Source organism: Haliotis asinina, chromosome 4, assembly GCF_037392515.1.
Source record: "Haliotis asinina isolate JCU_RB_2024 chromosome 4, JCU_Hal_asi_v2, whole genome shotgun sequence".
NCBI classification, from domain to species: Eukaryota; Metazoa; Mollusca; class Gastropoda; order Lepetellida; family Haliotidae; genus Haliotis; species Haliotis asinina.
In genome coordinates this window covers 11576926-11594175 of record NC_090283.1, presented here as the reverse complement: position 1 = coordinate 11594175, position 17250 = coordinate 11576926, and the positions used below count along the sequence as shown (strand labels likewise).

At 40.3% G+C, this 17250-nt stretch overlaps 1 protein-coding gene across 2 annotated transcripts in view; it reads right to left on the bottom strand.

Moving 5' to 3' along the window:
• Nucleotides 1-17250, bottom strand: part of LOC137281273 (IQCJ-SCHIP1 readthrough transcript protein-like) — a 234357-nt gene that overhangs the window by 174288 nt on the left and 42819 nt on the right. For both annotated transcript variants that reach the window (XM_067812433.1, XM_067812432.1), the window contains exons 4-5: nt 12651-12761; nt 11013-11077 (exon numbers count right to left, since the gene is read on the bottom strand). In XM_067812433.1, coding sequence (XP_067668534.1) covers nt 11013-11077; nt 12651-12761 — 176 coding nt within the window. The remainder of the gene's footprint in view (nt 1-11012; nt 11078-12650; nt 12762-17250) is intronic.

Genomic DNA, 17250 nt, shown 5'->3' with positions numbered 1-17250 from the left:
GAAACTGAGTAATAAAGTTCCTGAGGCACCAAGCACATTAAATTCTAACTACCCACTCCCCATCCTCTGATCTCTAACAACATGTTTCAACCTGTTTCCACTGATAAGGGATTCACAGGGGCATCAAAAGGGTTCTTCTGAAAATCTGTTAAAGAATTGATCATGACCTGTTAGAGGTCCACTTGACTCTCTGATATATTTGTCTTCTTCATGCAACTGCAGAAGCAAGGATGTAAATTATTGATTCAGACTCATCAATGCCATCAGTCTAGAAGGTTTTATTATAAAACTCATGAATTAATGATGTTGGCCAAAATGAAGGCCTGTTGTTGCAAGTACAACATATATTACCATACCTCCATATCAGGCTGTCATTGGTTCACTTGATCTTGAGAAAGTACTATATATCCTGACTGGAAAGGATCTAAAATTTACAGTGGGATAATAACTCCATTTTCACCTTGCATGGAAGATAACAGGCTGTGCATATGTCTGAAGAGGAACAGAAATCCCCACAAGTAAGAACCCACAGGAGCCAGTGAACTTTAGCTAATCAAAAATATTTTTAATCACTTTTAAAGTTCTTTTAAATCTTCCACAATGGCAGACTGAATTAAGTCATGTCGCTGTAATACCTGGGGGATATGTGGGTATTAGTACCTGTTTAGGCTGTATTCTAAAGCTGGTAATATAAAACCTGATGCAGGATATATGAGACCTCATATACCACTAGTGATCCTGCTATAACGGTAAGTGTAATCAAGGACAGACAACCAGTCAAAAGTCCACAGTATGTTGTAGAGAGTTGCCTCCCTTAGCCATGAAAGAATAATCTACATGTTTGCAACCAATACCGGCATTTAGGTGGTGATATACTACTAAGTCTTCATTTGATGGGGAAACGAACTGGGAGGGATATGATATTTCTGTGTGGTCACAGGCAGCTGAGTTTCCGTGAGAGGTAGCAAAGCAGGCAGACAATTTGCAATTGTTCTGAATATTTCTGAATTTTACTGAAGACAATTAACCTTATTTCACAGTATTTCTTGGACCAACCATTATTCTTTTATGTCAGCCCACTAAAATGTTTAATGGTCAGTTGACAAATGTCAATGACTTTCCAACTGAGGGCTTTCAATCTTCCCATATTGTGCAAATAATACACTGAAATTCCATTTAAATCACAATAAAATATGTAAATAAACGATAGCTGTAAAAGTGCCTTAAAAAATATTTCAGCTGATGTCGAACCTTTATACACTTCCACGAGAATTTGATGGAGAATCGTGCTGACACTGCAAAACACATTCACACCTATCAAACTCTATTATTTACAAAATATAAAACATTAACACCACGGAATCATCAGTCTCGACACGGACAGATTCCAGTAGAAGTAACAAGCCAATAGCTGGGGACGTATTATACACATGGTTAAGTGAATGTCCACCATTGCCGAATATGGACACAGATTACAAAAAACATCTATTCTGCTGAAGAGAAGTATGCATTGAACGCAGCCAGACTTCGTCTGAGTAAAGTTTTAACATCCTGGCAAGAGCGTCAAATCCATAACGTTCTGTTTTGAGGCCTTGAGCAACATATATCATCAAAGGCCATCATATAGACAAATATTAACGTAAACTGAAATTTCAGCACGTTCTCCTCAGCAGTTAAGAGGAAAAAGTTTCTGTGCTCCTTGCATCCACGTCCACAGTGGCCAGAGTTGACAGGGTTCCTGACACAAGAATTAACATGAAAGGAGTTATCGTCATTACCAGTCACTCGATGTTTCATCTCTCAGGGCTTTGAACAGTTTCAATGCATGATTAAATGTACTCTCTGTTACTTTTTCAATATGTATTGTTAAAGGCTTGTAACATGTCTACTGCAGACATGCATATTAGAAGAAGCAGTAAAATACAAACACAAAACAGCATACTATTGTTCACAGCTTGGATGTCAGACAAGATCCTAATCAGTCACTTGTTGATAGAAAGGATCAAACTGGCTTAATATTGTAACGTACATGCTCCAGTTTGATTCCAAGATGCTATAAACTGAAATGCTCAAGATGTGAAGAAGTAGTCTTCAAAACTGGCCAGTGGGGTAGCCTTGAGTGCCAAAGATCTGGGCTCAGTTTCCCATGTTGGTACAATGCATCAAGCTAGTTTCTGATGTTTTCTCGTGTAAATATTGCTAAGACGGGGACCTACTCTGAGGACCAATATGAGATGGAGGGAACCTACTCTAGGGACCATCATGAAGTGGAAGGGACCTACTCTAGGGAGCAGTATGAGCTGGTGGGGACCTACTCTGGGGACCAGTGAAAGGTAGAGGGGATCTACTCTACGGACCATCATGAAGTGGAGGGCACTAACGCCAGGGACCAGAATGAGGTGGATATGAGGTCCTTCTCTGAGAACCAGCACTGGTTGCTACAATAGGGACCAGTAAGAGGTGGAGGGGACCTACTCTAGGGACCAGTATGAGATGGAGGGGACCTACTGTACTGGCTTGTATGAGGTAGAAGGGACCTACATTAGGGACCACTGAGTGAGTGAGTTGAGTTTTACGCTGCACTCAGCAATATTCCAGCTATATGGCGGCTGTCTGTAAATAATCGAGTCTGGACCAGACAAGCCAGTGATCAACAATATGACCATTGATCTGCGCACATGGGAACCAATGGCATATGTCAACCAAGTCAGCAAGCCTGACCACCCGATCACGTTAGTCGACAAGCATAGTCACCCTTTATGGCAAGCATGGGTTGCTGAAGGCCTATTCTACCCCGGAACTTCACAGGTCCACTAGGGACCGTGATAAGATGAAGGGGACTACTCTACGGACCAGTATGAGATGGAGGGGACCTACTCTAGGTACAAGTATGAAGTGGTTGCTAGGGACCTACTCTAGGGACCAGTATAAGATTGAGGAGACCTAATCTAGGGACCAGATTGAGGTGGAAGAGACCTACTCTAGGGACCAGAATGAGTGGAAGGGACCTACCCTATGGACCAGTAGGAGATGGAGGGGACTTACTCCAGGGACCACTGTGAGGTGGTTATCAGGTCTTTCTCTAAGGACCAGCTCTAGAGACCATCATGAGGCAGATATGAGGTCCATCTTTAAGGTCTAGCACTGGTTGCTAGGGACAAGTATGAAGTGGCGGGGACCTACTCTAGGGACCAGTATGAGATGGAGGAGACCTACTCTAGGGACCAGAATGAGGTGGAGGGGAGCTACTCTAGGGACCATCAAGAGGTGGATGTCAGGTCCTTCTCTATGGACAGCAGTGCTTGCAAGGGACCTACTCTAGGGACCAGTATGAGGTGGAGGGGACCTACTCTAGGGACCATCAAGAGGTGGATGTCAGGTCCTTCTCTATGGACAGCAGTGCTTGCAAGGGACCTACTCTAGGGACCAGTATGAGATGGAGGAGACCTACTCTAGGGACCAGAATGAGGTGGAGGGGACCTACTCTAGGGACCATCAAGAGGTGGATGTCAGGTCCTTCTCTATGGACAGCAGTGCTTGCAAGGGACCTACTCTAGGGACCATCAAGAGGTGGATGTCAGGTCCTTCTCTATGGACAGCAGTGCTTGCAAGGGACCTACTCTAGGGACCAGTATGAGGTGGAGGGGACCTACTCTAGGGACCAGTATGAGATGGAGGAGACCTACTCTAGGGACCAGAATGAGGTGGAGGGGAGCTACTCTAGGGACCATCAAGAGGTGGATGTCAGGTCCTTCTCTATGGACAGCAGTGCTTGCAAGGGACCTACTCTAGGGACCAGTATGAGGTGGAGGGGACCTACTCTAGGGACCATCAAGAGGTGGATGTCAGGTCCTTCTCTATGGACAGCAGTGCTTGCAAGGGACCTACTCTAGGGACCAGTATGAGATGGAGGAGACCTACTCTAGGGACCAGAATGAGGTGGAGGGGACCTACTCTAGGGACCATCAAGAGGTGGATGTCAGGTCCTTCTCTATGGACAGCAGTGCTTGCAAGGGACCTACTCTAGGGACCATCAAGAGGTGGATGTCAGGTCCTTCTCTATGGACAGCAGTGCTTGCAAGGGACCTACTCTAGGGACCAGTATGAGGTGGAGGGGACCTACTCTAGGGACCATCAAGAGGTGGATGTCAGGTCCTTCTCTATGGACAGCAGTGCTTGCAAGGGACCTACTCTAGGGACCAGTATGAGATGGAGGAGACCTACTCTAGGGACCAGAATGAGGTGGAGGGGACCTACTCTAGGGACCATCAAGAGGTGGATGTCAGGTCCTTCTCTATGGACAGCAGTGCTTGCAAGGGACCTACTCTAGGGACCATCAAGAGGTGGATGTCAGGTCCTTCTCTATGGACAGCAGTGCTTGCAAGGGACCTACTCTAGGGACCAGTATGAGGTGGAGGAGACCTACTCTAGGGACCAGAATGAGGTGGAGGGGAGCTACTCTAGGGACCATCAAGAGGTGGATGTCAGGTCCTTCGCTATGGACAGCAGTGCTTGCAAGGGACCTACTCTAGGGACCAGTATGAGGTGGAGGGGAGCTACTCTAGGGACCATCAAGAGGTGGATGTCAGGTCCTTCTCTATGGACAGCAGTGCTTGCAAGGGACCTACTCTAGGGACCAGTATGAGATGGAGGAGACCTACTCTAGGGACCGGAATGAGGTGGAGGGGAGCTACTCTAGGGACCATCAAGAGGTGGATGTCAGGTCCTTCTCTATGGACAGCAGTGCTTGCAAGGGACCTACTCTAGGGACCATCAAGAGGTGGATGTCAGGTCCTTCTCTATGGACAGCAGTGCTTGCAAGGGACCTACTCTAGGGACCAGTATGAGATGGAGGAGACCTACTCTAGGGACCAGAATGAGGTGGAGGGGAGCTACTCTAGGGACCAGCAAGAGGTGGATGTCAGGTCCTTCTCTATGGACAGCAGTGCTTGCAAGGGACCTACTCTAGGGACCATCAAGAGGTGGATGTCAGGTCCTTCTCTATGGACAGCAGTGCTTGCAAGGGACCTACTCTAGGGACCAGTATGAGGTGGAGGGGACCTACTCTAGGGACCATCAAGAGGTGGATGTCAGGTCCTTCTCTATGGACAGCAGTGCTTGCAAGGGACCTACTCTAGGGACCATCAAGAGGTGGATGTCAGGTCCTTCTCTATGGACAGCAGTGCTTGCAAGGGACCTACTCTAGGGACCAGTATGAGGTGGAGGGGAGCTACTCTAGGGACCATCAAGAGGTGGATGTCAGGTCCTTCTCTATGGACAGCAGTGCTTGCAAGGGACCTACTCTAGGGACTATGATCAGGTGGACATCAGATCCTTCTCTAATGTCAAGCACTGTTTGCTAGGGACCTACTCTAGGGACCATAATGAGGTGGATATGAGGTCCTCTGAGGACCAGCATTGGTTGCTAGGGACCTACTTCAAAAAGCAGTATAAGATGGAGGGATCTTCTGTATGAGAAGCATCAGGTACAGTTTACCAACTCTAGTCAGAAACCAAACAGGAATGAAGTCGTGCTAATAGCTTCACCACTGATCAAAGCTCGACATGACGTCTGAATCACTGCCATTGAACTGACATCAAACGTATCTGCACGAAACTAACAACCAATCTTCATCTCAGCAAGTCTTTTATTGGTTCACACTCTCATGGAGCCATGGAGCCATGTTACTTGATGGAGAATCAATTTTCTCATGTTAAGTAACAACAAGTGACAAGCCTGAGGAACTCTAAAGACCTGTTTCACCAAAACAGCCAAATCTTGATACAGACCACTGCCAAGCATTCTGCCTATCAAAGAGTCCGCCAAAGTTAGACCACCCTGACCTGATACAAGAACTGCTACAATTGAATGGACTCTACACAAGCAATACACAATTAAATGAAAAGTTACAGCAAGTTCACTACAGCTATAACATCAATAGTTCCGAGGCAGGATTCATTGGATCCCATTATCAAAAATGGAATTTCTTCATGCCCTTAGGCTGCAACATGAACCAGGTCCTCACAGCGAAGACTGCTTCGTATCACTCGTCATGTAAATGAAGGTTTGGGATCCCCATCATTGAGAGATAACTCAATATATGCCAACATGGGCGACATTTCCAATAAGGAAATATGAAAAGTAAATCATCTGTGTTTCCCACAGCGGTCTGAATATTTCTTATCTCTTACGTGATTTGATAAATGGCTTAATGTTACAACTTCTTACATTGTATCCTTGACAGATTTACCATCAGTTTAATAATAGTGAATTACACAGTTTTAACAGGAAAATTTGCATGTTTTTGACCTGTCATCAATTCTAACAAGCAGAGAAGCATATTCTGTATTGCATGCCGAATGTTTGATGGCTAGGCCATTGATTTGATAAAAGCTAGCTCAACAATTTACGATTACGTTTTTGCTGTTTTCAGACCTGACCCTGGATGTCATCCGAGATAAATGAGCATGCGAATCACTTATTTAAATTAATTTCAATACAAAACAAAATAATAGCTATTCGTAGTGAGTGAGTGAATTTAGTTTCACATCGAACTCCGCAATATTCCAGCTGTATGGCCATGGTCTGTAAACAAAGTCTGGACCAAACAATCCAGTGTTCAACATCATGAACATTAATACTGATCTGCACAATTGGGAACTAATTGCAAGTGTCAACCAAGTCAAAAAAAATAGTCACCACCAGATCCTATTTGTTGCCTCTTACGACAAGCATGGGTTGATGTAGATCAATTCTAACCTGAAGTTTCACAGTTCTATTTCAAATTAAATCATGAAGAATCAAATATACACTTAAATAAAATCTAAACTAAATACAACAAATGTATTTCAGAAACTGTCATAAAATAATCATGAACATAAGAAGTTTTAAAAAACTACCCTAAAATTCATAGCAAACCTAATGAGGATAATACATTTATCTTAGGGAACATACAATAAACCAATCAGAAGAAAAGGGGAACAGTACAAACTACATGGAATGGAAGTGGAATGGATGTCTGTCTTCTAGAGTCGTCTGCCTAGATATTGCTCGAATAGTGCTAAAAGCAACATAAAAAAATGAACTCACTCACTGTCTTCTAGATGAAAGAGAATAAATTAAGAATTTCATTAAACGTAAGCCAAGATTGGACGGACAAGTAAAGATTGCCTCAGCGGTGAAATAGTTCATGCTCTAATTATTTTTTATTTCCTATTTTGGAGATATCATTTTTTAATAATATAAGCATATTTCTGGAAGAAAGTTTAGTGGAATTGATCATAAATCAAATATATGCACAGGGGAATCAAATAGTGATCTTCCTCATTAGAAACTAACACATTTTCTCACTAGTCATGTAACCATTGTCAAATTATGCATTGTCTAAAAAGACCATTCACATACACATGTCACTGCAGAGTTCTCTCCCTTTCGATAAAAGAAATAAATGAAACAAGATCCAATTCCAGTTAACTATTTTTTGGGCATCAGTATAAGACTGCATCCTGCAAGTTAAGCCTTCCAAACTGTAAAAGACAATTCCATCATTTTCTTAATTCTTCATTTCACTACTTTTCATTAAAAATACAAATGCGCACATCATTCCATATCACCACCCTTGAAAAACATCCTCTACCAAACATTTCACCTCTTTTTTCATTCATAACAAAAATATTTTGCATCAACCGAGCTCCTCTAATAGCACGCACATCTTCAGTATGAGTAGATGAGTGAGTTTAGTTTTGTGGTGAACTCACCAATATTCCTGCTATATGGTGGCAGTGTGTAAATAATCCAGCCTGGACCACACAGTCCAGTGATCAACAGCATGAGCATTGGTCTAAGCAATTTGGATACGATGACACGTGTCAGCCAAGCCATCGGACCTGATTAGTTGCCTAATACTGAAGATCAGTTCTAACACAGACCTTCATGAGTGAGTGAGTGAGTGTTGGTTCACTCTACATTCCAAAGTGTTCCAGTTAAAAAACTGAAATATGCAAATAGCACAGTGGGACAAGTGGTTGAGAGAATCAGCAACAAGCCATGGGCATGACACCACAAATTATCTATAACAACTCCATGTTTCTTATCTATTTTCTTACTCGCCTACATTTTAAGGACATCAAGACTGATAAGCTGGCAGACCTGTAGTAACATGTGATGTACATGCAGCCTGGAATTCCCCTTTCTGCAGAACACGCCATAGTTATAACTGTCAGGACTTGCGTAGCAACACACAGTGATGTAAAACAAGATATTATAATGTATGCCTTGAGCTGGAACAGGTAGTTCCTAGAATGAGAGCATGATGACTACCTTTTCAATACCTTTCTCTGTTCTGATCAAATTTTGATTCACATCCTACTCAACCTCGAAACTACAGCTAAATGTCTGAATGAGAAATAATTTTTCTTTTCATATAAAACTAACACATAATATTCTCTTCTGATTAAACAAAGCTTAAAACACACATTTCCACTCTACTGTCTCCAAAGTAATCAAGGGGCAGTAGGGTAGCCTAGCATCCCTTACCATGCTGAGGGCCTAGTTTGGATTCCCCTCATGGGTGCAGTGTGTAGCCAAACTCACTCACTCCAATGGCCCAATGTGATGGGAGATTCAGAATCAAAGGAAAATCTAGTCTTGCTTCTCTAGGAATTTAGTATTTAGAAACGTGGAAGGGAAAATAATGTTTCAGGGAATGTGAGGCAGACTAGTCCACACTCAATTATTTACAGATCGCTGTCTGCTCACTTCAATATTGCTAGGTCAGACATTAAACAAACAACATCAGGAACTAATGCAGATGAAAGTCTGTCAGGACAACAACAGTGCAACTGATCCCCTCCATCTCAATGTCGAGATAAAGATGCAAGATTACTTGCAAGAGAATCTGACAAATTTCAAGAATCCTACAATGAGGACCCCATTGTGAGGACTGGATAAATCAGCACAACACGATAAAAAATATATAAAACCATCTCCACCTGAAACAACATAGACGTAAACATCCAAAAATACATCTTAAAAATGACATAACTTAAGATGAGACCAGTAACGCGATACACTTGTCATATACTTTCAAGGACCAGTGATGGTCCAGGGTAGAATAGGCCTTCAGAAACCCATGCTTGCCATAAAAGGCGACTAACAGGATCAGGTGGTCAGACTCGCTGACTTGGTTGACACATGTCATCAGTTCTCAATTGTGCAGATCGATGCTCATGTTGTTGATCACTGGATTGTCTGGTCCAGACTTGATTATTTACAGACCGCTGCCATGTAGCTGCAATAATGCTGAGTCCAGCAAAAACCTAAACTCACTCACTCACTCACTCACTCACTCACTATATGTTCAAGGGTGTCCATTCCGTGAAGACTGTATGAGTTGTTCCCCTTTAAACATCTCTGTCCATACACCAAAGCATTAATACAAGTTTTTTGTATTCTAATCAGAACTAGAATATTATTACAAATATCATTAATTATGAAAGATTAATTATTTTATAGTCTGTGTAAGGTGTTTCTCCCCCTATTTTATAAGAGTGCCAAGAAACTTGATATCAGCAATAAAGTTTGAAAAAAAAAGTCTTCATCAAGATTTGTAACAGCTGGAAGAAGCACTTGTAAAATCCTTGCAACAGCCAGACTGAGAATATATCATACTCCTTCACTTGTGTCAGAACAAAGGGATTTAAATGGCAATTCAATACTTGTCATTTAGGTATCCAAGATGTTTTACAATGAAACAATCAAATATAAGATAAATCATTGGCACATCGTATTATCAATCTCAACTCCCAGATCATACAACCCACAAGGCGCACCAAATTTTATCAGTACAGAACGTGCAAACCTTCACAATTTCCCAGAAGCAGTGTTGCCATTCATGCCACGGTACTCAATGACATGTTTTGATATGATGGTGCAAAATCATCTTCCATTATAATGCTTGCACATGGCTAAGTCAAGCACCAGCTGTGACAACAGTCACTTCATCACAGGAATCAACAAGCAAGTAATCTGCCATTGCAGGCACCTAATCCACAGTTTCGTGTCCAAGATGTACAAATACCCCATCCAAGTCTGTCACTAAAAGCTTCTCCTTTAAAACCTTTCAAAAGATTTCCAGAAAGTAAAGCTAACATTTGATCCAAACATATAAAAAGCAGACACACATTATTGCCTTCTGTTCACGAATTGTGACACATTAAAACTGGTGACCAAATGATTATCTGAAAATACTGATCAACATTTTAAGTCTGCCTGCTGTCCTACTGTATATCTGCAGACTGTAGCCCACATTCATGATTTACATCATTCATGAGCATCATTTGGTACCTAAAAACAGTATGGTAGCGTGTTCTACATCAGATAAACACTACTGAAACATACATAATTTACCTTGACTTGTTGCAGTAGCCATTCTCATGGCTGTGGGCTAGGCATTGAGTTCGAGAGATAGGTACAAATCTGATGTAAACACAATCTGATATTAGCACAATAACACAATGATGTCATCCATTGTTTGTTTTGTTTGTTTGTTTGTTTTGTCATATTGCTTTATTGTACCTTCTTTGAAAGAAACTTAAAAACCATAATCATAAAACGTGTTCATGAAAGTACATTCAAATACCATAGAGAACAATACCAAGTGATGTCATCCACTGTTTGTGTTGTCACACTGCAGTATTGTGGGGAAAATATAATCATAACACCTCATGGTTTATGACATTATATTCCAGTATTATAGAGAACAATACAAGACATCATCCACTGTTTTGTCTTCATATTGCAACAACGTTGAGAAAACAATACTCAACAATTTCATTCATTGCTTGTGTCTTCCTATTGTAGTATTGTAGAGAACACTCAATCATTCATGCCATTATGTTCACATATCAAAGAGAACAACACACAGTGATGTCATCCATTATCCACTCATTGAGTAAGACAATCCATGATTCTCCACAGCTGGTAAGTTACCATCAATATCACACAGACTTACTTGTCCACCAAGAGTTGTCCTTCTTCCACTTGCTGCATTGTCTTCTCTTGTCTCATCCTCTCCTCCTGATAAGAGAGAAAAACTGCATCAGAACCAAGTCAAATTGACATTATATCAAAGGGTCAAAATAAGAGGCTGAACATTCATTTTCAATTCTTCAGGTAAATACTTTAAGCACTTGCTATTTCACTATCTTGCAACAAGTAGGAACTTGTATGTTCTTAACTACTTCCTGGCTTATCAATAAATCTTTAAATGCAAAAGCAATAATTTAATTTAAAGTGCGTATTTTGTAAAATATTGGTTGCTTTCTAAATACAAAGTGTATGCCTAAATGTTTACTGAATTACCTTTCCTCAGGGATTTGACCCAAACTAATCCTGCTAAATAGTTAAACTCAGACTGCTGTCAACACTTACCATGAAAATCCATAACAAAAATTAAATGGAGTTAACATTTAAAAAATTGATGTAAACAGAAAACCACAACAATAAAGGTATTGATAAACAATTCACTGCAATTTACTCTGTGTACAGGTGCTTACTGCTCTGTGTAACACTTTAACATCACAAACTCATTTTCTATTCCCCACTGTATTGAACCAGCAACTGTCTATGGTGCTGTGTTCAGTAAACCATGACCTCAGTCTGGTTACACACATGACTTGCCACACTGTCTGTGATGTCATCGCCATTGTTCCAAACAATCCATGCCTCCATTGATTCAATGATATTAGTAAGTGCATTATCAGATCTTATTTGTGAAAGTAATTCTGTTTTGTTTGTAAATCTCTAGTTGCAAGAACAAAACAACATGATGAACTGGTCTGTTGATGTTCAATAGAAATTAGCAAGGGCAATTAAACATCCTATTGTACATGGTCAGCAAATGTTTCATTAAGTGCTGAAACATTAATCAGATCAGGTTTGTCAGTAAAAATTGTGCAAATATGAGCAGATTTGGTAGACTTGTATATAACCTGACATCAGAATGACTTCCACGAAAAGCACTCAAAATAGGTAGGTGTTTTGTAATCAGGAAAAGGTATGCCCCTGGTCTATAACCACAAGCATCAGAACTGACATCCTGAACGTCATCAATGATTTCTTCACAAGGTCTACACTAAGGAAAGGTCTCTGCTGTACTTTTTAAGCACAGATTCTGGTGTCTATTATCTAATCATTATTAAGCGATATTTTTTACCTGGTATAGGTGAAAGTTTCACGACAAAAACTGAATTCAACAGAAACCAAGTACGACCTGGTTTTTACCCTAAACCGATGGTCTCCGAAAGTATTTTGCATGAAAACAGATATACAGAAATGACACATAATTAAGACAGGATTCAAACTACATTTCCGAAAGAAATGGTATCTCTTAAAAAAATCAGAGAGAAAATCTACACATTAAGTTTATCGAAAACATACATCCTGACATAGCCCGAATATTTCCAAAACCACCGAAGCATGCTTTTCCAGGCGGTGGGGTAGCCTAGTGGCTAAATATATATTCATCACATACATCACTGTGTCTTTTGTATATTTGTTTAGATTTTACAATATTCGAATTATACTGTCATTTTCACAAATTTCCCAATTTTTCCAAGTGTTTGAAGTTTGAATGCTTGACATGTCTTACCTCTTCAAATCTTTCAAACAGAAGATCTCTGTAGAGTTGTCTCCCCTTGTATCCACGGAAATATCTCTGTATACACAAAGCCGCCTTCTCTACTTGACTCAGCTCACAGTTCTGTAACACCAACATCAAACAAACACACATCAAACAATAACAAACCTCTCCTTCGATATCAGTTAACAATCCATTAATGGTTGTCAAGATTTCATAGACTTCCAAAAAGAACTAGAAATATTTGGTCCATTTCTGAAACAAATTTATAGCATATTCAGTTATTACTGGTCAGAGGTTTCAAATACCAGTAACACTGACACAGTAGATATGACAGTAGCTGGTATGTGAAGCTAGTGTCTACTTAACAGCCATCCTTGTGACAATATGGTGAACAATTAATGAATTTCTCTTACATCTTCTGACATGAACTAGTAATATGCTCAATTCTGAGCTGTCACAGGTTTCAAATCACGATAACCACCTCTGAAAGAGTTGATTTGATCACAATGGATCCGGTGGAAGGTGATATTTACTGAAAACATAAGGTACCAGTCGTAATGCCAGTTCAACGTTTGGACAAACTCGTAACATCGCTACTCAGCTAATGTTCATGTTATTTCTGTGAGGTGAATGTTTGTTGGAGAACGTCAGAATCAAGCACCGCAAGACATCTTCAAATCTCCCAAGAACAAGATCTAAGCAGATGAGTGCATATAGTTTTATGCCATGTTCATTTATTCCTGCAACATCACAACAGGGATACCAGGAGACGGTTTCACTAATCAAAGCCATATAGAGAAGTGAACCTGTATTTTCGGTGCTACAGGTGGACACTTCAACTTGGCTACCCTTCTGTCTCAACAAGAACCACAGAGGACACCACTGGAATATGTCTTCTGAGTAAAGTAATGGAATTGAATTCACTGACACTCATCTGTATAAACAGAGTGAATGAGTTGGCTTTCATTCTGCTTTTAGCAATATTCCACCAATATCATGGCAGGTGACACTAGAAATGGGCATGACACATTGTACCCATATAGGGATCAACCCAGGTCTTTGGCGTGTCGATTGAACGCTTTTACCACTGGACTTCCTCACCACAATAACATCCAATGCAAAATGTGACTTCGGTTATTGATTCTTGAACACAAAATGTACTTGTGAAACATCATGACAGATTTTTACACAAGAGATGAGGTTTGAGTTTGATGAAGGTATGCAGAGGAATTCTGTAGTGAAACTGCAAGACCATATCATTCCTTAAGGCATAGCTGTTGTCATAGAAATATGACACAAATGATGGACACCAAGTTTAAATATTCTGAGATGACATTTCCATACTAAATAAAAAGTCATAAAGTGTCGGAACTTGAGACTTCTGAGGATAATCTTTAAAGAAAACTCTGAGCATTTTTTTATTTCCCCAACTACATTTCTAATCTTACAAAAAGATAAAAAATATATAAAAAATTAAAATGATGGGAACACAAATATCTCAATCACTGATGTTTCAGCATCAAACATGCCCTCAAACGAACTTTTAGTTTCAGAGAAGCAATATTTCGGACTGTGGTTAAAGAACCCACATTTAATCAAACATATGACACAATCTCATCAAATTATATCAGAATTCTTCTCCATATTTAACAGCTAACTGAACACAAGAATTCCATGATAACGAGCGTGTAATATACGTTATCACTGAATGAAACAAGGTTAGGTCATTGGTGCTCTGCTGCAACAAAGGGCACCCTCGCGTTTAAACACGTCGTACGACCTTTGCTTCAAAGTATCCAGTAATATGTTTCAGTGCTTTGATGGGTGTGCACTCTGCGACATCTCGACCAAATAATTTGATTTGACAAGCTCACTGACCAGTTGGCCTTTAATGTAGACGGGAGAGGGGTGACATTTGAAGGCGACTTTCATTCAGTCTTGGGTCTGTTGATACGAAAATGATTAGGAGTGACAGATATAGTATGATGTTGTATCAAAAAAGACGATATACCAGGAAAATGAGATTATATTGAAAGTTAATTCACACTGAAGAAGTGTAGAATCATTTTTAATGCTTGCTTTTATTTATGATACATCTATCTTGCATCAGTCTCACTTTGTACAACATAATGTAATGATATATTGAGCAGCAAAAGCAACTCAACTCTTGATTCGTCCTTTTTTTCAGACATAAGAATTAAGGTTTACTTTTTTAAGATTTATTTTTGTTAAAAACTTGCGTTACTTTTGCTCTTCAGTATATTTACTTCATATTAGTTGACAGGGAAAATGAAATAAATGACTAATATTACTGAATTAGGAAGCATTACTGGAGTATTGCACTGAATAAAGTCAATTTGTCAGTCTTCTGAGACTAGCGAAACAAAAAAGACTATCAATGCAAATCATAATCCATGGCACGTTCCAAGATTTGTATTTACAGTATTAACACATGACAATGGCCTCACTCTATTCACTTCTGCACTGAGCATGGATCAATTAATGGGTAATCTCTGATGGACACATCAGTTCAATGTTTCAATGAAGTTAGGTGTGACTGAGTGTAGCTACCAAGACAGCTGGCCTTTGAGAGGCTAACTCAATGGACTATACGTTTCTAGTTAAGTCATCTTAATTGAACTGTGATGACCAATGAGCAAAACAACAACCATATTATCACGGAAAGTACGTGTTTCAGACTGGAATATAACTTTAAGACTGAAAGCAAGTCTGACATACCTGATGTGGAATACATACGGACAAAGATGGACGACCAGGGCACCAAGCTACAACTTCACGACAGCCACCTGTTTAAAGTTGGGCACAACAATGTTTGGTTGCAGCTTTGGCTAAACTTGAGGACATGTCCAGTCTGAACTTATGATTCAAAGCTTCTTAAAGACAGACCAAGGCTTCCTCTCACAATGCACTGAGGTATTCGAAGTCACTAAGCAAACCTTCGGGCAGTGTTAAAGAAAGGCGGCTTAAGTTAACCTTAGTCAACGCTGCTTTGTGAAAGAAGACCCTGAAGCCAGAAGACAGAACTTATCACTCAAAACTTCCTAGAGACAGACCTGGGCCTGCTTTCACTAAGCACTGAGGTTATCACAAGTCACCACAGCAATCATGTTCTGTGCAGTGTTCAATAACAGCAATTAAGGTTTACTTTAGTAACGGGTGCTTCGTGGAAGGGGCACCTGAAGCAACATGGCTTTTTAAGATGGACTTTAAAGTTCCAGTCATATCCAGACAGAACTTAAAATTCAAACCCCCTTAGAGACAGACCAAAAGCAACAAGGACTTTCAAAGCCTTTTCAAAACAGACCTTATTGCCTCAAGGCCTTTGCAAGTCTGTGCCAGTCCTGAAGGAACATTTCAGTAGCCAGTCAGGATGTCAAGACCTCAAAGAAAGGTCAATCAATTCCACCACTGACCTGATAACGTCAACACTTACAACTTCATCTGATTAGCCTGTACCAAGTTGGGCATGGTTCTTCTTCAAGAGGACTGTTTGACACCGACAAACCCAGGCTGGTATTTGAAGATGAAGACAAACAGATCTGGTACCACAACACATCCTAGTCATCAATTCTCAACTCCAGATTACAAACAGCATCACATATGGCCAATGTTGAACAATACATCAACATGATATTTACTCAAGGCAAACAATGACCTTTGCTTGTAACATGATTCTTCTTCAGTCATTCTTTGATATACGAAAGAGTAAATAGTTTTTTTTCTAATTTTAAGAATGACTACAGAAGCACCTTTCAGTGACAAGCCATGTTCAAATAAAAGATCTCACTCAAGAATCAACCATCAATATATTTAACAAAACAGGATAGCAATCAAAATGAACTTTGTCAGATGCAAGGGAACCACTCTGTAAATGAGATGACTACAAACCTGTTGACAGAAACAGGCTTTTATGAACAGCTTCACAGAAATCAAAGCCCTAGTTAAACACAAACGCGTGCTGGTTTCTGAGATGAAGTCAGCGACACATCTTTGGCTTCCAGAGCGGAGGAAAAAAGCCTGAGGACATCTTGAACATTGGAGACAGAAACTAAACCATCCTATATTGCTGGGACTATCCCTAAAATGTACAGCTCAAGAGGGATCACTGCATTTGTCTGCCAGAGTTCCTTATATACTTACTGTATTACGGCAGCCATTAGACATTAAGTCCTCGCCTGCTGTCAAAGCAGACTACATCCTCTTCCAATGCTTGTACACTCACTTTCACACAGATATAGTTTTTTATATAAGATATACCAATAATTACATTTAAAGAAATCATGACTGTCAAAAGAATGAATCATTATCAACCTGCAGTTGCTATGATCATTAAAAACCTTTGGGGTTGAGAGAATGTATTTCTGTTTATACAGAGAATATGCTGCACAATGTCAATTTTCACAGAACTAGGTATCATCATCATCATCATCATCATCAAATTCGAGTTAAATATGATCATTACATTGCTGCAATCCAGAAGCACTGGTAGATATTGACAGACCAGGATCCATATCTGATATCCAAACCCAACGATCAGCCAATCCTGCCACAGGTGAGGGACACAACTCTGTAATGTAAACACTGGTTG